Source organism: Bactrocera neohumeralis, chromosome 3, assembly GCF_024586455.1.
Source record: "Bactrocera neohumeralis isolate Rockhampton chromosome 3, APGP_CSIRO_Bneo_wtdbg2-racon-allhic-juicebox.fasta_v2, whole genome shotgun sequence".
NCBI lineage: Eukaryota > Metazoa > Arthropoda > Insecta > Diptera > Tephritidae > Bactrocera > Bactrocera neohumeralis.
Genome location: NC_065920.1, coordinates 14,852,250 through 14,874,242, shown reverse-complemented (window position 1 = coordinate 14,874,242; position 21,993 = coordinate 14,852,250). Strand labels below are relative to the sequence as shown.

Sequence of the window (21,993 nt, the reverse complement as noted above, 5' to 3'; positions counted from 1 at the left end):
AAAACCAGTGCGCAACTAACGGCGCAACGGTTCAAAGCTAACTAATTGCCACCATGCTGCAACAGCACAGCCAAGCGCACGTGCCACCAACACAAATTACAACGACAAATATGTATTTAAAATTCCGACGAAACAAATTTACTAGCGCAAATTTTATGCAAAAGCGACGTGACAACTATGCCGTTATAGATAGCTGCGCAAAAGGTCAACGCTATAGGCAGCTACCAGTTATATACCCGTAAATATAGCCGGTATGATAAATGCGCGCACTTAAACGAATGAGACTGGCAGTGCATTTAGTGTGCGTAATGGAAATTAGCGCTAATTCAAATGCATAATTTTCCATGCTGGCAACACTTACGCCAAATTTATGTGCGCGGCAGCACACCAAGTGAAAAATCGCATATTTTGCGTGCACGAGTTCATATTTATTAATGCCGCAGTAGCTTATGCCAACGCGGCAGGCGGGTGAGAGAGCGTGCGCGCTGTTTGTGTATGCGTCAGTGCGTTGGCCGTGCAACATTTTCGGCGCATCTATTTAAATTAGAACGAATTTCATTACCGCATAGCCGCGCGCGCTTAGTTGGCTGCTTGTTACCTAACGGAAAATCATTATTTAGGAATTTGAGTTGTGTGCCACTGCCCTGCTTTTTGCCCCCGTTGGCTTTGTTATGCGTACGTGCGTAATTAAATTTCACAAAGTACACAACAGTTAAATTATTTTATAACAACCTCGAACTGCGCGCCGTGCTGCCACAAGGTGAGCGCGCGGCCTTCGCTGGCAAAGTTGCCACAGCGCTTACCGACGCGCCAACCTATTACTCATGGCAAATAAATATATCAAGCAGGGCAGGTAGCAAAACAACAACAAAGCGGAGAGTAGGGTACCTCAAAAGCACACCCACACACATGCAAACGCAAACAAATATTTATTTACATTTCGGCCCACTCAATGTATTTACCACGAGCAAGTTTGCGCTATGTAAAAGCCAACGCGTCGCATAAGCCAAAGCACTTAAGTTGTTGTAACCTGAGATTTGCTGCAAAGGCACGCGCTGCCGCCGCCATAAAACACCGCTTTACGCCACACATAGGCGCGGTGACCGCGTCAGACATTAATAATTACCGTTTCTGCAGTGTTGGTGGCAATTTCCTTGCTGGCGCCCTCAACGCCAACAGTGCGTATACGCAACGCATGTCGTCACTCACGCGAAAAGGTAAATGTGTGTGTGCGTTGCCTACTTAACGGGCGGATTATATTTTAATAGAAAGTACGTGTGAAATTGTTGAAATAATAATTTGCCATGCTTTAAGTGCGCTTCCACGTAGCGGCGCTGGCTTTTCAACGCCACCTTGTTTACTTATGAAAAAGTGTGTGTATTAACCAAGCGGCTTTCGCTTAACATGTCAGCAGCTGTACACAAACTGTTTCTCGGGGGATTTCACACGCAAATTGGTACAAGCTTCGAAGGTCGCTTTTAGTCATGGTCCATTGTAGATAATCATTGCTACAATGAACGCCTTAATGTAGGCCAGCTCTTTGTTATTTCCTTTTGCCATTCCATTTTAAGCGCAGGAAAATGCAGACACATTAAGGATTAGGCTTTTGTTATGGAAATTTGTGACAAAACCATTTGCATTGCGTCTCACTGTAGGCATTGCCTTAATGGCTAATTGTTGTCATGTTAGAGAGAGAGTCTGTGATATGAGCTGTATGCTCTACAGAGTTTATAAACATTAAATATAATTCCAAGAAAATTATGTTTGGCGAGATGAAACAATAATTATATTTTCAATTTTCTATTTTTAAATTTTTTGGGAAAATGTAGCTTAAGGTGCGTCAGCACATCCAATTATAAAATATAATTCCACAGTATTTTGTTACCTAAAAATCTTGTCCTTCCTGCTCATATTACACTAGTTTACAGTATTGAACTTTTTGTCTGTTGCCGCGAATTCTGCGATTGATATTGTTCACTTATTACTTGTTTTTGTCAAATCTACCCTCAAAAATTTTTGAGCAGCTCGAATTACTTTGTTTTTGTATTTTATCATTTAAGCATACATATATATTAATCGAAAACAGGCGTATTTTACTGTGTTAAGATTAGTTTCTCAAGTTTTTGCGTCATGAGTAGTTCAAGAAGACGTTGTTTAAATAAACCAGATCATTTTTGCTACATATGCGAAGAATATGTGTTTAAAAATTGTAGAAAAGTTATATCAGAGTTAGTGAAAAATACCTATTTTGAGTATTTTGGGGTGCTCTTGGATAAAACTAAGAATTCTTGGGCTCCCAATTGTGTTTGTAAATCTTGTGTGGAATATTTAAGATTATGGAAAAGTGGTAAAAGAAGTGCCTTTAAATTTGGAACACCGATTATTTGGCGAGAACCACGAAATCATCTCGTAGACTGTTATTTTTGTAGTGTGAACATAAACGGTTTAAACACTAAAAATCGAGCTAAATGGCAGTACCCAAGTACTAGTTGTGTTCAACGTCCAGTGCAGCGTTCACATAACTCTTCAGAGCCTAAAAATATATATCTGAACCATTAGAGCAAGACTTTGAAGGACCAAGCTCATCACAAAATGATGCTGATGATGCATTCGTATCAGTGATGCAGAATTTTCTCGGAACTAAAAAATCTGAAAACTTTATTGAACTTGTAGAAGACCTTCTGCTACAATTAAAAAATATGGGATGCAATATGAGTATAAAACTCCACTTCCTCCATAGTCACCTAGAGAGGTTTCCGGAAAATTTAAGAGATATGAGCGAAGAGCAGGGAGAGCGTATGCATCAAGACTTACGCGTCATGGAAGAGCGCTATCAGGGTTTCTGGGATACAAATATGATGTCTGACTCTAATACGTCATTTTCCAAAGTCTACACATCGGAGAAGAGCTTTAAAACGAAGTTTTTTAGAACTTAATTTTTCATTATTTTTCTTAATAAATACATGTTTTTTTCTGTGTAATACGTACACAGCTGATACTCTAAAACTAGAGCTGATAAAAATATTTAAATTATATTTTTGGAAATAGCATATTATATGTAGTCAGTCAGCAACAGCTAAAATTTCTTCGGCAACAAATGTACTGTAAACTAGTGTTATCAAATGGTTTGGCGCTGTATTCATATCAATATTATCATTTTATTTCATTACTGCTTTATTAAGATTCCAATCCTGGCAGTGGGAGCTTTATATTTAACGAACCTGGCCTACTTGAATAGTATTGACGTCCATGCCGTAAGGCCAAAAAATCTGGTTGAGAGCTATGCTTTGGTTACAGCGCTTGACTCCTATATACCCTGGTGTTGTTGCCTTCCTGAAGCTAAGTTAAACTTCAACTCATGTGCCAATTCCAGCCCTTGCACCTAGACCAAGCTCCGCTTCTATCCTTGTGCTGGCTGTTTCCGAGCTCGTTACACTGCCCTCTTCTCGATAGAACTGGTTGCCTTTGGCATTTTTACAGAATATCCGGACTCCTATAACTATTTTTTCTTGTTTTTGTTGATTCGATTCATATTTTGGACCACGAGTGTGAGAAAGTAGGTAAGATTGCATATATCCCCCGCTGCGCCAAAAAAGCTATATTACAAAGGGCACCAGGTAACCGATAGCTCTGTCCAATTTATAAGCTATTAAAGGGTCTTTGGTCAACAACTTCTATGGATTCTAATTGCAGCTTAAAAGGCTGCCTTAGGCCTAACTCTGGACTTTATATCCCCACACTAACTCTGTCCTTCGTTTTGTGCTTGCCGAACTGCCGTTACTCACCGAGCTATGCCCGAAGGTTCTACATATAAATTATCCTGCAGCTGATAGTCACCCCATTATTTTTGCTGTGCAGTTTTCCGTGAAGTGGTCCATAGGTGGCAGGTTTAGCACTAGTTCAACCACTACCTAGTTCACTAGGTAATCTCTATGGAGTGACTTTGTACTACATAGTGAAAACAAGGACATTCTTTGTTCTTGGATTCAATCCCAGACTCGCTTGCGATGCTCAGTTCTGGCCTGTATTGATAGAGATGCTCAGAGTACTGCTAATGGTGAGTAGACACCTTCCCGTTGTTAAAGTTACAATATCCTCTGCATATGGCACTATCTTACGGACTTAGTCGTTACTCCATCCTTCTTTGGCCATCCTAGCGTCATTCCATTTTGCCTTTCTCCTTCTATCATTTTCAGCAGAAAGGAAGTTAAACTTATAAGCTAAAACACTTTAAAATAGGTTGAGTTGCTTCTATCTGCTTTCAGTATAAACACTACTCTAACCTCGCTCCATGACTGCGGTATATAGCTGACCTTCTGATTCCGTCCATACCGGGAGGTTGACATGTATTTGTATTTGGCAAATTTTACTACACTATTCCTTTCATAGCTAGGACACTGCGTCCTAGTGGCCAGAAACCAGACCAGACCACACTGACTATGTCTTCTAATGAGCCCTCACAGCCCATTTGCTCTCTGCTACTCTTGCTAATAGACCAGATGAAACTGGCTTTTACATTGGTTTCTTGAGCCTGGTCACCTCGTTAGTTAGTTAAATGCTGTTTAAAAACTCAATTAAGTTTTTATTAACAAAATCAGATCATCCTACAAGTTTCATCGCAGATATTTATTTTCAATTGAATGAAAATGAAAATTAAATTTGCTTAATTAATAATAGTATCAGTTTCATTAACTGAGATGCCGTAGCCAAAGTTATTAAACTGTCTTCGCAACAATTAATTAAAACAATTATGTTAAAATAACTTAAGCCAAGAATTTACACCAGTTATCAATAATTTTATACGCCCATATTTAAATTAGTTTAAAGTATTATTAATGCTGCACATTTTACATACGAAGAGCGATTCATTTCCGATTTAATAACATTTTCGCTTCAACTTAAACACACACAAACTAAGTATCCATTACGCACACATACACATAAACCAAGAGAATGCAGTTAAAGGGTTGCGAACAACAAACACAAATTTTATATGGAGAGCAGTATGCTTTTACAAGTGTGTGTGTCGCCCAGAGCGCTGCCATCGACTTTGCCACAACTTACATCAAGAGCATACTTGCTGAGCACACACTCCCAACTTGAGTATACATTTGTATCCACTGTACCCTATAGTAACTCACACACAGCATTTTTGTGTATGTATAATTTACAACAACATGCTTGCAATCCAAAGTGTTAGCTACTGACAAAATATTGGGGAGGGCCGCGTCGTGAAAGAATTAAGTAAACGTATTAAACAGCAAGAAAACTTACAAGCCGGAGCGCCAGTGGCTGTCAGCTTGCCACCATAGTCGAACACGCAGTCTATTAGTGTGCCAGTCTGACAGCTAGACAGTCATCCTGACATAACAGCATATATTTTTACACGCTTCAACTAACCAACGAAACATACTTGCAGCATGCAACACAATGTTGCAGGGTAAAAGGGTATTCACTAAGTGCATTTGAATTTTTTTTTTTGAACTTTGAAGAGTGAAATTTACATATTTTCAAAATTATTGCGATATATATTTTAACTCTCAGTTGATCTGTAGGAATTCTTTAAATATTTAGTTTTATTTAAGTTTGAGTTTTTCGAACTAATTGAGTAGATTAGACGGGTTTTGGAAACCTCAATTCCATATGATTGACATCAAAACTAGCCGATAAATATTTGACGCCTTCAAAATTTCGACATTTGAGGAAAAAGATCCATAAAATGACAGTTCATAGCGGCATTTGCATCGTAAAACCATATTTTTTAATCAAAATGACAGATTCAATGGATGTTACTTCATGACGTCATCCGCCAACAATTCAAAGGTCTCGACATTTACTACTTTCTTCTCGAATCTTATAGTTTTAGACTTCCAGATAAAATATGCATAAATAGATATATAGTATCATCCAGCAGATTTTGCGATAAGTTCAAAGGGGCATCTGCATCATTATATGATATTCTTTAATCAAAATGTCAATGGATGTTTCTTCATTATGTCTTTAAAAAGTTTTCGAAGATATTAATATTAGCTCAGCAGTGTTTCGTCTGCCTTCTCAAAAAACTGTATATACCAGAATAACAGTTGTTCTACTCTAAACAAACCTAAGCAAATTTTCCTACAAATTAAAGCTCCTTGTTTCACCGCTAATCAAACTGATCAGTTGCTATAACAAAAGTTTTCTGGCCGTCTGATGCCAAAAGGATATAGCATTGACTGATAGCCCTTGATATCAACATTTGAATCCCTAACTCTTTTTTATGCGCTCCTTTGAGAAGCAAAGTGAAGGCCAGAAATTCTCAAATTAGCTTGACACAAGCATTCGAGCTGAAATAATCTTCGTAAACTCGAAAATGCTCAAAAATAAAAGAAAGCGTGCAACAAACTGAAATAAGAGAATGAAAGTCTTGCAATAAATTAATAAATTAAGTGAATTCTAAGTATTATTCTGAAATTTCGGTTGTTTCACTGAGCAAACCTGGTGGTTCTACGACAATCATTTAACTTTTTATTCACACGTGAGATACTTTTTTTATATACATATATACTAGTGTGAGCCCAAAACTATTCTATTGAAATCTGGGGCTAAAATTAACTAATGCACAGAGAAGAAAAAATATTCTTGCAAGGAAAAATGCTAACTTCGGCTGCACCAAAACTAAAATACCCTTCACAAATGCAAAAGTGTTCATACAAGTACTTGATTCCGAGCGTTCAGCTCGTGTTGCAGCTATATGCTATAGTCGTCCGATATTGGCAATTCCAACAAATGATCGGGTTCATGGTAAAGAAGATTAAGTTAGGTTAATCAGGTAGGTCAATAAACCACGCATAGACCAGTTTTGGTTCTTTGCAGTACAGATGGAGTTCAATGCCAAAGTCCAAGAGAAGCAGTTATCCTTCAGGATGCCTGCGCTTGTCTCCAATTTTAACAGACTCTGCGTATCACACCGTGGGGACCACAGATACTTACTATGTAGTTTTATCAATGCGAGGATGCGGCGGTTTTCGCAATAACAAAGACCTCAGCTTGAAGTATACTGCAGTGGTCCGGCAACTTAAAAGGTTGCCTTATGCCTAACTCTTGACAATATATTCCCGAACCAATTCCATCGTCGATTTTCGATCCATCAGCCATAACATATCATTATGCCTGCCATCTTTTTCTATGTTTACTTTGAACCTTCCTCCCAGTTGCAAAATGGAGTCATGTAGTCACCGAGCTATGCCCAAAGGTTATATATGTAAATTCTCCTGCAGCGAATAGTCCTCCCGCCGATTTTGCTGCGCACTTTTCAGCGAAGAGATCTATAGGTGGCAGGTTTTGTACCAGTTTAAGCGCCGCCATTGGAGTTTGTTTTTAAAGCTCCCGTTAAGCACAGCGCAGCGAGCTTCTGAACCCTTTCCAGTGGCTTCCGGTAGGTAGATTTTCATACGCCTGTCCTCCATGCCCCCAGGTAGTGCCGAGCATCTGCCTGCACATACATATATATATTATTGCTAGCTTTCCTCACTCTTTCTTCCAAGTTATGCTTCCACAGCAGTTTGATGTCCAAGTATACCCCAAGGTACTTTGAGCGGTCCTTGAGAGAGAGTTGTGTCTTATTTATCGAAGGGGATCTCCATAGAGGAATTTTGTTTACACAAGCAGATCCGTTTTATTCGAATTCAGCCACAGACCTGCTTTCTCTTGTTAATAACACTTATAGAGCGAGTTTTCATCAAAAATACCATAACTTTTTAAATAGGATGCAAATTTTTGCATGGCGGATTTATATAATATATTTTTATATAAAGAATAAAATATCTAAAAAATATACCTCAGTGGGATTTTTAAAATTCAATTATTTGCCTATTTAAAAACTATGAATTCTATAAGTTGTTTATTTTTTTTTTGTTTACCCTAATGCACAATATATAGGTGTCTGCACAAGAGCATTCTCGTCGCAGCAAATCACTAAGTAGTAAAAACTTGCTTAAACGTAAAATTACGCAAATCAGCGCTTTAACTTTACAGAGAACGAAGAAATGTCTCAGACGAAAAAGACTCTGACACAACGCACCTCACTTCTTATATACACGTTGATATTGCGATTGTAAGCAACACGTTATCGCTAACAGCACACTAGTGCACACATTGGCGCAAAGATCTAGAGACGAGGCAAAGAGCCGCACACATGCCACAACATCAAAACCAAGGCAAAAGCAACTTTCCAAAGCAAAGAAAAAGGCGCGTAGAACTTCTCTAAAATCAGGAGTGAAAAAAGCTGCTGAAATTTTCGCAATCGCCAAACACGCACACACACACACGCACAAAAGGAGCAAAACAGGCAAAATCGTCGTAAGTGCTGCAGTTTATAGAAGCTGGCACCCTTGCTGAAGTTGTTGCTCCGCTTCCATTTTCTTTAATCTAACGCAATGTGGCAGCCAAATTTTAAGAGCGTAAATAGTTTTGCTGCTGCAACAGCACACACACACACACCAACAGCAAACACGCCGTACGGCATTACAAGTGCCACGATGACTAACGGTAGTTAGAGCTGGCACTTCGGCGTAAGCGCATCTTAAATGTGCGTCGCTTATGTGCACTTAGCGCGCCGGCAAAGACGATGACGACAAATTGCATAGAATATGCAACGCCCGCCAATGACAGTAATGACAGGCACTGCTCGACGCTGGTGCAGTGTTGCTCTGTGCGCACTTAACTGCTGGCCGGAATGGCGAGATGAATGCTTGCCTCAGAGATGCGGCACGCCGTATGCCATTGCTATGTTGTGTTGCGGCAAGGGAATTTATGGTATATAAGTATGTAATGGGGAAGTGGCCCATATATCTAGTACTACGCACAATGCACAATTACCGAAAATGGCGGCCTTCAAATCGAATAAATTACTGATTTAAATAGCGTAATGCTTAATGGATGGTCATACCTTCATTTAGAGTAAGTAAACCCATTATGGCCGAGTTAGTTGAAGGAGAAAGAGAACAACGCAAAGCTTGCAGGTTATAAACTGCCATAGCTTACAGCACTTAATTGTATTATTTTGTTAACATTGCACCTCCAAAGAGGCAATTTTATAGAAATTTTAGATCAGATATTATAAATTGTTGTACTGGCAATAATATTATGATGGCTAATGAAGCCTTTTACGTCATCAAAATCGACCATCAACTATGATTTGTTACACGGGCTCTGTGGCACGACTGCCATTTTATTATCGTGTTCCCAATAGCCAAAAAAGTTTAAAAATTTCAAGGAAGTCACATGTCGATCAACGCGGAAGTGCTGAAAACATTTACCTCGGAAGATATCATAAAAAAGTTTACTATGCAGTACTGGCAGATCGCTGATTGAAGGTACAGGAGATAGTAAGAGAGAGTAAGCATTTCCAAAAACCGCGTTGATCATATCTCGCATAAAATATTTTTCATGAGAAAGCTATAGTTGCAATGAGTGTCTCATTTGCTCTCTCCAAACATGAAGCTAAACCTTGAGACCACTTCACAGCTGTGTTTGTCGCACACTAAATTGGTTTCTGCTTTGTTTCATGATCATCGACTAGAAACGAGTCCACTGATACACATCAGAAACCAAGAAATAATCAACCGAGGCGGACTTTACCCAACAAAAGTCCAGAAAAAGTCAATTATATTGTTGGGATTGAAGTTAGCAACAGTCTTCTGGTATCCACAAGATGGTATCCACATCACATACCTAGAGAAGGGCTTCAATTCATATTACCATCGCCGTCACAGAAATATTGGACTAATTAGGCCAAGAACCTCCCTAAAATGTGATTTATTTTGGGGAGGGCTGCTATACAGGCCATAAGCTCGCTGTCAGTGGGCTTAAAACTAGTCAAAGAGTACATCAAGTGTTTAAGGCAAGACCTACCAAACGCGGGACACTCAAGAAGGAAGTGTTGTGTTTTTCCCACCTCATCTTCTTTCATTCAGCTTCTGCAAATGACGTCCCATCCTTACAACGTAGAGGCCAAGAGGGCAATGGAATTTTAAAAGCCCCACAACTAAGGACAGGCTAGTCTTTCTCAGGGCAAACAGATGACTAGATCTCTTGCAATCGATCTTGAGCCAATATGCTTTTACGACAGCGCATGTACCAATGTTGGTCCAGCGCTGGCCAAGCTTATGCGAAACACAGCTATATAGTAGTAGAATACAAGAGGATACTGAGGCACCAAACCACTCCCACTCCACCGATAGCGGGTGCCTTTTCTTGCTTGCTCATCAGCTTTACAGTTTCCTGCGATTCCGCTGTAGCCTAGCACCCATGTCGGTCTGAATCTGGAGTTGATAGAGAGCTCCTGACAGTGAAAGCCAAACTAAGATGGAAGCATCTTTGTAGCCATACGTTTTATGGATTGGCTTCAATTGATATTCGATTTTTGGCCGGCTCTAGACATTTTGTCGATGTGTGATGGTCTTTTTGATGTATACCTAAGAGTTCTGGGTTCTAGGTACAACGGACTGGTGTCTTTAAAAGCTCATACGGAACTATTCGTGGCCTCACAAACCTATTTACCTTACTTAACCCAGCACAGGATATACTAACCCATCCTTTATGTTGAACAGTTATTGACCTTTGGGATATTTCTTGGTTTTCAAACTGGAAGAAACCACTAACTGGACAGAAAACCCAATCGAATAACAAGGTTACTGCTTCCGCGGAGGTTTACATACACTCACATACCTCCAGAAAGAGAATTCCTCCGTCACTGGATCGAGTGCACCGACCCAGAAGGCCACTCTGTCGAGCTATAAATCGGAATTTTTTCAAAATCTTACTGTCAAAATCTAATCTCAATTTCGAAATCAATGCTCATCATTGCTTTATTATTTGTTTACAAGCGAGCTCCCAAACAGCCACCCAAATCACATACGAAAAAGCCAAACAAAAGTAAAATGGACCAATTAGAGTGGCATCGACTGCATTACGTACGCTGAGCCATCAATATATTAATTAGCAAATTGCAATTAAATCATTGAATGCATTTTCGTTGGCAGCACAAGCAAGCACACCCACACTTACGTGCTGACTTATACAGGCGAGCCATGCGCTTTCATTCCGCTTGTTGGTGCCATAAAAAGGAACTGCCAAAATTTCCCAACAACAATGAGCATTCAACATCAGCACTGGCAGCAGCTTTCACAAAACTAATCAATTATGTACGAATAGTTGAATGGCTTGTGCTGGCCACCAGCTCGAACTCCCGACAGATACCAACACACAAGCAGAGAGTTATGATGTAAGTGGTTCGACAGCCATTTCCAGTGAAAATGGAAAATATCACTGCAACACAAATATTGAAAGCGAACCAATGCCAATACATAAGCGCGAGTGCCGGCCAAGCGACGTAGCGTTTCGTGTGTGCACACCAACACTTACAAAAGCGGCAACGAATTTTAGATTACAACTGCTGCAGCCACACCTCTCAACATCTCTTCCTCTTCTTTGGCTGCCCTAGCCACACCGCTTCCTTTGCTGGTTATTTGGCATTTGGCATTATTTATGCCACGAATTGGCATAGCGACTGTCGGTGGAAGTCAGAATTGGTGGCCACACACACACCCACACACTTGCACACTGGCATTCACACAAAGCGCAAGCCAACACCGACCACATTGCAAATCAAATTGGTTGCCATTTTCGTACGTCACCATTCTACTGTGACCCCGTGGATACCGTGGACCCCGCGGTCGCTGCGACCACCTAACCAGCTCTTGCTGCATAGCATTTTGACTTTTGCTTTCATCGCCTTTGCTTTGGTTTGGCCAAAAGTGCAGCAGGGTACGCTCCGCTCGTTCTTCACCCGCGAGCAACTTAGAGACGGCTGAAAGCCATAAGTGGAGCAGAATAATACCGTTGGTTCTATTTGTCGTCGGTACACATTGCATAGTTTGCATTTGTAAGCGCACATACACACACACAAGAATGTGGGTATCCAGTATATTCATAACTTTGGTATTTGCTCCCCCAGCGCTTCGCTCATATTTGTCCGCACACATTATCGAGTGTGTATGCGTGTGTGTTGCCGCGCGACTGAAAGCTTCACATGACGTCTCGCCGATATACATTAAATCAAATTAAATTATTTGCTCTGATAAACACTTTGGCGCAAATATTGAATGCTGGTGGCTGGTGGCATGTGTGCGCACTCGATGTCTGTGGCACTATTTCGCCCGCGCCCTCCGTCGCTTTGCACGATAAACAGACCACCTGCGTCTGAAAGCGTTTCAAGTATGTCGCGCAAATAATTCAAAGAGCATTAAAAGTATGTGCACACCGCTTGCAATACGCCAAAGGGGGCCCCATAATTATTGAGCAACAGTGAAACCGGTATTCGTGCTTTAATGTCAGATGTTGGAAGCTCGTAATAGATGTTCAGGATGCACGATGGTGGAGTCAATGATGGTTTTTGAGACACTAGACTTTCATTTCAAGTAATTCAATAAATTAATCAAGAAGGTGATGTTATGACCCATTAATTTGAAACGTTATCTCGCTAATAATGTCCTGAACTTATTTTCAACTATTTTATTAACATAGTCTAATAAGAGGAAGCTTCAGCGGAGCCACTCCGACGTATTTGGATATCGGATTGAAGGTTCTCTGAAGTCTAATTAGATCGTCTGTTCGCCAGAGGTACAGCTGAGGGCTAGCGGCGGTCTTGAAACAATCAGCCCCTGTCTCAAAATGGACAGCCAACACCCATCTGGTTGATGTCCGCGTAAACGTAAAGTCTGGCATCGCCGCCGTCCAAGAAATGCGATGGACGGGAAAAGGACCATGACGAGTAGGTCCATGGGACATTTACAACAGCGGTTATCTAAGGCAACGCAAATTCAGTGTGGGATTCTTGGTGGGAGAGAGACTCAGCCGTCGAGTTCTGGAATCGATTCCGGTACATGAGCGTCTAGCCATAATCCGCATGTATGCAAAATTTTTCAACACAACACTGATTTTCGCTCACGCCACGACGGAAGAGTAGGACGATATGAGCAAAGATGCTTGACGATTACTCCACCAAGATATAAAAATTGTGCTTGGCGAATTTTAAAGACATGGTGGGCAAATAAGATAGTTTTCGCACAACAGTCGGTAAATCCAATCTCCATGGTGAAACATCTGCAAATATGTTGAGTTTGATTGACTTCGAAGGGGACCGAAATATAGTGGTCTGTGGTACTAGATTCTACCATAAGAAAATTCATCAAGCTAATTGGCTGTCTACGGATCGAAAGTTCAAAACCACTGACATATGTCATGTTGAGATAGATGAACGACATGATTCAGTGTCCTTGACGTGCGTACGCAACGGGATGGTTCTATCGACTCGAACCACAGCGAAGATTCGCGCCCGCCTCTATACAACAAAGCACGCCTGTTAACAACCGCAGGGAAGCTACGATATCAAAAAGCTACTATCACAACCAACAGCGAAACGGTTTTCTACTCAACTTGCGCCCTGATCTCTGAGAACACTAATTAGAAACTCGGTGTAAGGAAATTGTGGTACGATATCTCGACTTCCTTACGTACAATTGCAAGCGAAACACCTGATTTTCGTAAAGATCGATAAACAGTTTGTACAATGAGGACTGTCGTGTCGCAGTGGAGAGAAAGCAGGTAACCTACCTCACAAGTGAGACACATATGCAGGCAAACAAAGAAAGAAGGCAAAATACGTGAGTTTTTCTATGAAAAGATGCGGTGACTAACGAGACGGAAGACTGGAGCACACTCTTGTAGGACCCAAAGTGGTAATCTAGTGACTGATGTCTCCAGACTGGATAGGGAAGCGAATAAAATGGGTTTGGTAGTGAAAGAGAGCAAGATGAAATAACTCCTGCCATTAAACAAACAGTCATCGCATTCGCGACTTAGCTCTCACCTTCCTGTTGGCATAATTTCGTATATGTCTTAAAACCATTATTAACAACACCAATAATGTCAGCCTGGAAATCCAGCGCAGAATAACTCTTGCCGACTGGTGCTACCTTGGACTGAGTAGGCAATTGAAAAGTAAAGTCCTCTCCCTATTTAAGTCACTCATCACTCCCGTCTTGTTAAATGGTGCGGAGGTAATGGCCATGACATCATCTGATGAGTCGGCTTTATGAAGATTAAAGGTTCTTTGGGCTTTGTCAACGGCGAATACCGCAGTCGATGAAGCGAAGAGTGCGAGATATACGACGACATTACCATAGTTCAGGGAATCAAGAGACAGCGGCAGCGCTGGCTAGTTTGTGTTGTCCGAATGGATGAGAACACTCCTGCTCGAAGGTTTTCAATTTAGTACCCGCCGTTGAAAGCAAAGGTAGAGGAAAAAGTCTCCTTGAAAAAGTCAGACGGTGAAGGGCTTGGGGCTTGGATGGACTTCGCGCCAAATGTGGTTATTTAGAATCGATATTAGCCATCTCATTACACATTTAAAATGAGGGCAAAAGACTCATACATCATTTATCTGCGTAACATAGGACCGATGTGCCAACCGTCCAAATAACCATCACAGGCACCACTTGCCCACATCATCTCAAGCTATGGACATAACATCAATATATTTATATTGCTGCTTAATTTTCGTGACATTTTTGCTGTATATTTTTATAATACACGAGCAATTACTCAGACTTATGGGGTATCAATTATGCAACACAGTCATACTCATGTGACTGATAATTCCGCAGCAAATGTTCGACTCGTAAAAGCCTCACTTAATAATGCAAACGAATTGAATTGCATTAATGTTTATTAAGTAAATTCCTGCGCCTTTGCATTCGTTAAAACCACACCTACATACTTTTACACACCCATATGTAGACATATGCAGAATTCAACGCATTGCAGAAGAAACCACTTAAGACTCGATATCACTTTGAATAAAACATGCGGCAATTCAAGTCGCCTTTTTATCTTTCCTTCCCGATAAACTGCAAATATTGGCGCTACTTTGTTCCATTTGGCGACACCAACACCAACACCAATACGCGGTAGCTATGTGCGTGTGTTTGTTCGAGGGCTTGTATGTCATTGTCATGTTGTCGGCGTCAATAAAAAGTCAAGTCATAAAACCTTGATTAGCACTTGCGTTGCCTTTTATGATCCGCCGAGCTTGCATTCGTCGACGCCGTAGAATCACGGACGCACAGACACACATACACGTACATGCAAACAGGCATTTAAATTGTTTGACGACCAACTGTAAGCCATGCTCTCTGCTTGGCAATTGTACATATGTATTTATGTAGATGACCTAAAATATAGGGCGAACGAGGGAAGCTGCCGCTTGTAAGTGCCGCATGGTGCGCTCCATCCAGCAGAATTTCGCTCAATTTGTTCACTTTGCACGACATTACACTGCACTTTTATGCCGCCACAATTACTCCAGCATCAATGGCGCGTAGTCGAGCAATTTCTCATTGCCTCGAAAGCATCACACACACACAGAAACACCCACGCGAACTCAGCAAAGTCGCTCGACCTCCTTGCTGCCATGTCTCCTTGTCTCCTTGCCGCCGCAGTTCACTTCGTATTTGCTCAAGCAAACCGCCCCATCCAAGGAAATGCCATCAATGCCGGCTCGTCGGTTTGTCGACGTCGTTATCGCTTTCGGCGTCACCCATCATCCGCACGGTGCTTCACTTTTGATGTCGCTGAAGGAGCCCATGACGTTAACGTCTGCTCCTTTCTGTCATCATAAAATTCGTTTGTTCGTTTGCCTTTGCTCATATCGAATGCAATTTTCCAATCGCTGATTCGTGCTTTCGATATGACAATTCCAAGTGCAATTTGTGGCGTTCATTTGTGTGAGTGTATGGCAGTTGACATAAGGATAATGTTTTCGGCATGGTATATAGCTTGTATGTATGTATTTAATGTTTATTGCCTCCCAATAGGAATTCAAACGATTTGTACTTTTTCATAAAGTTAATGACTATGGTAGCCAACACTGAAGTTAGGAATTCTATAAATAATTAATGCCAAAAATTTGTTTATGGTAGTCTTCAACTAAGACCTCTTCATAACATATCACTTAGCATTATAAACCTTTAATAAACATACACCCGTTTTGTAAGATTATCAGGTCAGTATTGTAATGTGTTACTTCGACGAGTCATGTCAGAATCGATGAATGAATTATATTTTGCATAATTTTTGGCTCATAACCTTCTTAAAGGTCATTCCGCTTACATTTGAGCATTTGGAATTTTTTTATCGTTAATATAACATATGGAAGGAGCGTTCCCAAACGAGTTTCATATGAGGAATATATATAAATATAAAATATTCTAACAGAGACCTCGGTGGTATCTCCTTTGCCTTGACTATGGAAATTTAAATAATATTGCGAAATAATTCAAATTATTATAAACACCCTAAACACTCAGAAATAACGGGTTATTGTCCAAGATACGATATTTAGCACAAATAAGAAATCATTCGTTTAATTGATGAGATATCTTCACGAAATTTGGCACGGGTTATTGTCCAAAGTATCGATACGATCACATAAGAAATCATTCAGATCGCACTACTAGAGTATGGAGCTGCCATATAAACTAGTCGATCAGAATCAAAATGAATCTGGCGGTTTGAGCTTACAATTGGGTAAAACTGCATTTCGATGAATGGATTTCTGCAGCTCTTTTGTGAGTTCCTGATTGGTTGAAGATTGTAGCTGCGCCCTTTTGAATAGGTAAAAAACACGACGCTTGCCAGCATAACTTGCTTTCATCGGTCTTAAAAACAGGTCATTCTTAGGCAAACGCACTACTAGCAGCAAAAATGTTGGCATCTCCCCCTGTTTTGAAGACTTTAGAATTCGGTTCCGACTGCCGATGGTGTTGTTGTCGTCTTGGAGCCAAGCTTAGCTTCAGTTTCGGAGGAAGTGCCAGTCTTTGCGCCTAGACAAACCTTATCTTTTAACTTAGTGCTGACTGTTTTCGAGCTCGTTACGAATTCTGCCTTCATCTCGGAACAAGTTGTTCCTTACAGAGAGCAGAACTGCTTTAATCTTTTGATATTGTTACTGATCGTATTCACAAACTGGACTCCGCCCCCAGCAAAGTCAGGTCTTACTTACATACTACTGTGATCAAATTGAATGTGAATTGTGAATTTTGTCCATTTCATCTCCTTCAAAGTAATCCCCATCCGCAGCAATACACTTATGTCAACGAATTTTCCAGACATCATAGCACTTGGAAGAATCCTCCGTCGTGATGGCCATCAGAGCCTTCTTCGATTCAGCTTTTACTATATCCTCAATTGAGTCAAAACGGTGTCCTCCGAGTGATCATGTGAATTTGCTGAATAGCCAGAAGTAAAATCAGGTACATCAGGCGAATGCGAGGCTTGCGGAACGATATTAGTTGAAAATGTGTCGAAATGATCACAAATAACCAATGGAGTATGAAATGGTGCATTTCGCACTTCTTTGTGTAATAAATTCAGACATAGTAAAAATCGAAGAACTCACTTTTAGAGCTTCACAAACGACGCGTACCTCAAATACTAATGAATATTTTGACGTGAAATGTCATAGATGCATAGATGTCACTAAGAGTATACGTACAACCAACTTGCAGAAAAAAATTTACCGATTCGAAAAGCACGCGAAGTTTAAATTAAAAACTCAATTTGATCAGAGTAGTACATTCCAACTGCATCAGGAGCGAACTGTTACCGGCCCGTCCCTGCCATTGTCGTGATACTGTGATATCCATTACTAGTACATATCCTCGAGGAGGATTTGGCAGGGCATTTTTGTACTATCTTTGGTGTCTCTCAAATATTAAACATACTGGAAAAGTAGATCCATCGTCTTGTTAAACACTTTCGCCACAATATTCCATTGATGCATCGGGTCTATTAGGGTTTGATGGCTGCATTAATTCCGTCTTAATATCAATACAAGTACAACTTGCGATAACAAATGGGAGGACACCGCTAGAGATGCTTCCTGTCTGTAGGATTTCCTAAATTTATTGTCCTACCACAAAACATTACATATTAGAATTTGTTTGGGTCTTTCGAAATTATTAATTTTATTTAAAAATTCCTTCTTCTAGAGTACTCTAGAAGCATCAGTTTTCTGTTGTGCAAATGCGATATATTTAATCATCACAAGAATCGCCCAAATCAAATAACTCGCGCTTATACATATACATCTACTCTAAGGTGGTTGAAAAATAACGAGTATATGCTTTTTCTGAGGACTTTTAAAAGTAGGTTCTTAAGCACCTCTACGAAATCCTTTCCAAGTATAAGCTCTTAATTGTAAGAGGAAAGTCCTCCACCCTAAAGTATTAAACTATTTTTTATTATCAGTTAGAAAAATTATTATCTCGCTACTGACTACTAAAAAAAATTTTATTTCATAGTGTCTGTCCTAACCAATTAAAATATACTAAAAGTTGAAGCTGGATTATATAAAAACAAATTTTTTTTTTTTTGCTTCTAATTTTATAACTCAGTGAAAAAATCCTTCTAAATTACAAAGCTCATAGTTTTATAGGACATTTACTACAAAAAATATCGCTTAATTTTTTTCTTAAAAATATTATTTTTTTTTATTTTTTTTTTTATCATTGATTTTTGATGATAGATGTCTTGTAAACGATTAACTTAATAGAAAAATTATGAAAATAACATTTTTTTCATAAATTTCTTGCGAAACTATGAATTTTCCGATTTTTAATGATCATAAAAAATGTCTTAAAATAATCAAATTTTAACCATTAATATTTTCCATCGCGTTACAATTAAAAGCTCATACATGAAGAGATTTTTTTAGAGATGTCTTTAATGACCTATTATAATAATTATTCAAAGTAACCAGCGCTAGTTTGACTTACGGAAGCACCCAAATACACTCATCTTCGTCATATGCATCGCTAATGTCAATAAAACGCCCTCCAGCCGAGATTTCTTTGGACCACCTAGCTTTTACGACTTGATTCTACGCCAAAGAGAATACGCCATTAGTACGGTGAATTTTATTACGCCGCGTGTGTGTTTGTATGTGTGGGCGCCAACAAAACTTTATGTCGCTCAATAAAAGCAAAATATAAATAATGGCAAATCATTTCCGGCACTCAATTTGGACACAAAAACCTAATGGAATCTTCGCCACCAAATTTGATTTGCTCCCGCGCTTAATTTACTGCCGAACAAACAAACTCATAAATGCGTCTTTTATTTATCTATGTATGTGTATAAGAATAAATTTATATCTAGAAACACACACACACATATTCCTTCCGTGTTCACTTAAGCCACATTTTCCTTTCTCTTGTACATTTTAGTGGAGCAAATTGCAAATGACGTGTCAGCAATTGGATTGCATGCAACGACATGCTGAGGGACATGGCGATTTGTGGCACAAGCAAGCCAGCATTCTGAACGAGAGTCATCAAAAGACTGATACAACTGCTGCGACTACCGCTGCTGCTGCTGCTGCGGTCTGTCGTGCAGCGAATACAACAGCAGCAACAACAGACTGCGCACTGGACAGCTTGGCAACGGGCGCCACAATAAATGGCACAACGGTAACGGCGCAAATGCTGGCAACACCTACAACACTCAGCACGGAACTCGCCTGTGTGGTTGCCGACGCCGTTGAAGCAGCAGCTGGCACCTGTGTAGTTGGGCTGGGCCAGGCACTTGAGACCGCCGTAGGTGATGGTGTCGCAATGGGAGTTGCAACAGCCAACACTCTCTCTGCCACAAGCAGCTATATAGGTGAGCTAACAGCACCAGCAACAACAACAACACTGGTAGCACCGGAAATGACAGCAAACGCTACATGCAATGGCAAAGGCAATAACAGCAGCAACAATAGCAGCAATGAAAGTACGACAAGCAGTAATAGCAGTCGTGCGGTGGGGGCGTGCAGAAAAATAATTAAATCGACAACAGCAACAACAACAGCGGTAGATGTAACGGTAACAACTGGTGCGACAGTGACGAAACCAAACGATTGGGTTGTGATTCCGGTATTTGCGGATATTGTTAAATTGGCATTGGCCGGACGCGAGGAATGCCTGCAGCGGTAAGCCTAAATTTACTCCAACACATTTCCGGTTTTAGCTTTGCTCACACATGTCCAACAACTTGTCGTGCACACATAATCACAAGTCGAAACACATACACACACACAAGCATATAAATGCATGTAGACACTTTACAGTCACACAAACGTGTTTATGCTTATTCCATCACATGTAATATGCCAGCTTTTACGCCTCCGTTGCAGTAATTGTGGTATATCAATCATACGCCCAGTGGCACCGGCAGAGTTATGAGTTTTATTATGGCAGTTTACATGGTTGCACAGGCGAAATGTGTCACGTGGCATGTATAACGAGCCGACATTGTATAATTAGCTGAAATATCTCTGCTAGAAATGGGTTAAGTTATTGATATGCACAGGTTGCATATACGCACTATTGCTCAAAACAGGTTGAAGCTATAATAAGCAAAGGAAATCGATTTTTGTGTGAATTTAATATACAAAAGTAAAAGTTTTTTCAAATTGTTGCTTAAAAATATATTTTTAAATAATTTCTTGACAATTAATTTAATTTTTTACTTCAAGAAAATTATGTTACGTATACGCCCTACTGGTCATCACAGTTTGAAACGATAATAATCAAAGGAAATTAATTTTATTTACGAATTTAATGCAGAAAGTAACACCATTTTCATATTCCTTCATGAAAGGGCCATTTTTTAAGAATTTATTTCGAATAAATTTATCTTTTATTTTAGTCTAAGCAAAATATGTTACGTATACGCCATGGTGATCAACACTGCTAAAAACTATAATATTACTAATTTACAATAAATTTGCGACTGTAAGGATAGAGGCTGTTCCTTGCTAATTTTGTGCAGCTAAAGCTGAAAATGATTTTTTGTGTTATTGTCAAAGGATAAAGGTGGCAAACCATCAATATTTATTAAATTGACAATATCAACATGCTTAATTGAGAAATTTTGAATTAAAATTCGTTATCAGGACACCTCAAATACCCCACAGACTTCTTAGCACATTGGTCGCAAATTTTTCATTCAGATTTGTTGAGTAGTGTAATCAAAAAAAATTGATTTTTGCGTAAGTTTAATACAAAAAATTAGATTAGTGTATTACACATGCATAAATAAAGATTTTTATGAATTTTTATTTGTTTTTCTTTTTTTTTTACTTTTCTAAGGAAAGTATGTTACGTATACGCCCAGTTGGTCATCACAGCTTGCGGTGATAATAATCGAAAGAATTGACTTTTTCTATGAATTTAATGCAGCAAAGTAAAACGATTTTCATATTCATTCCGTAAAAAGAATATTTTAAGGATTTAAGTTTAAGCAAAATATGTTACGTACACGCCCAGTTAATTCCCATAGCTTCAGCCGATAATAATAAAAGGAAATTGATTTTTTCTACGAATTTATTACAGAAAAGTAAAATTATTTTCATATGAATTCATAAAAACAAGATTTTTTTGAGAATAAATTTATGATTTTTAGTTTAAGTAAGATATATTACGTATACGCTCTGTTGCCCATTACTTGTTGTAAGTACAGTATAACCAGAAATTTTACTTTTGTGTGAGTTTTGCACGCTAATATTGTAATATTTTTATTTCCAAGTCTCAAAATAATGTTTTAAGAATATATAAATAATTTTTGAAGAAAAAAATATATTTCTTCAATTTGCTAAAAGGCATATTAATTATATCCTGAACAGGGTATATTAAGTTTTCCACGATGTTAGAAACCTTTAAAAGGAATTTGACAAGCTGAGCCGATGTAGCCATGTAGAAGTATGTCTGTCTGTCCGCCTGTAAATACGCAAACTAGTCACTCACGACTGGCGCGCTGTTGTTAACTCGGCTCTAATCGCGTAAGCGGTGTCTACACCAATTAAGAAGAAGAAGAAGTCACTCACTTTTTGAGATACAGGTTCGAAAT

General features: G+C 39.5%; 1 protein-coding gene across 2 annotated transcripts in view; it reads left to right on the top strand.

Moving 5' to 3' along the window:
* The window catches only part of LOC126753105 (ras-GEF domain-containing family member 1B), a 244,149-nt gene that overhangs the window by 120,889 nt on the left and 101,267 nt on the right, over positions 1-21,993 (top strand). For both annotated transcript variants that reach the window (XM_050464258.1, XM_050464257.1), the window contains one exon: positions 19,329-20,074. In XM_050464258.1, coding sequence (XP_050320215.1) covers positions 19,329-20,074 — 746 coding nt within the window. The remainder of the gene's footprint in view (positions 1-19,328; positions 20,075-21,993) is intronic.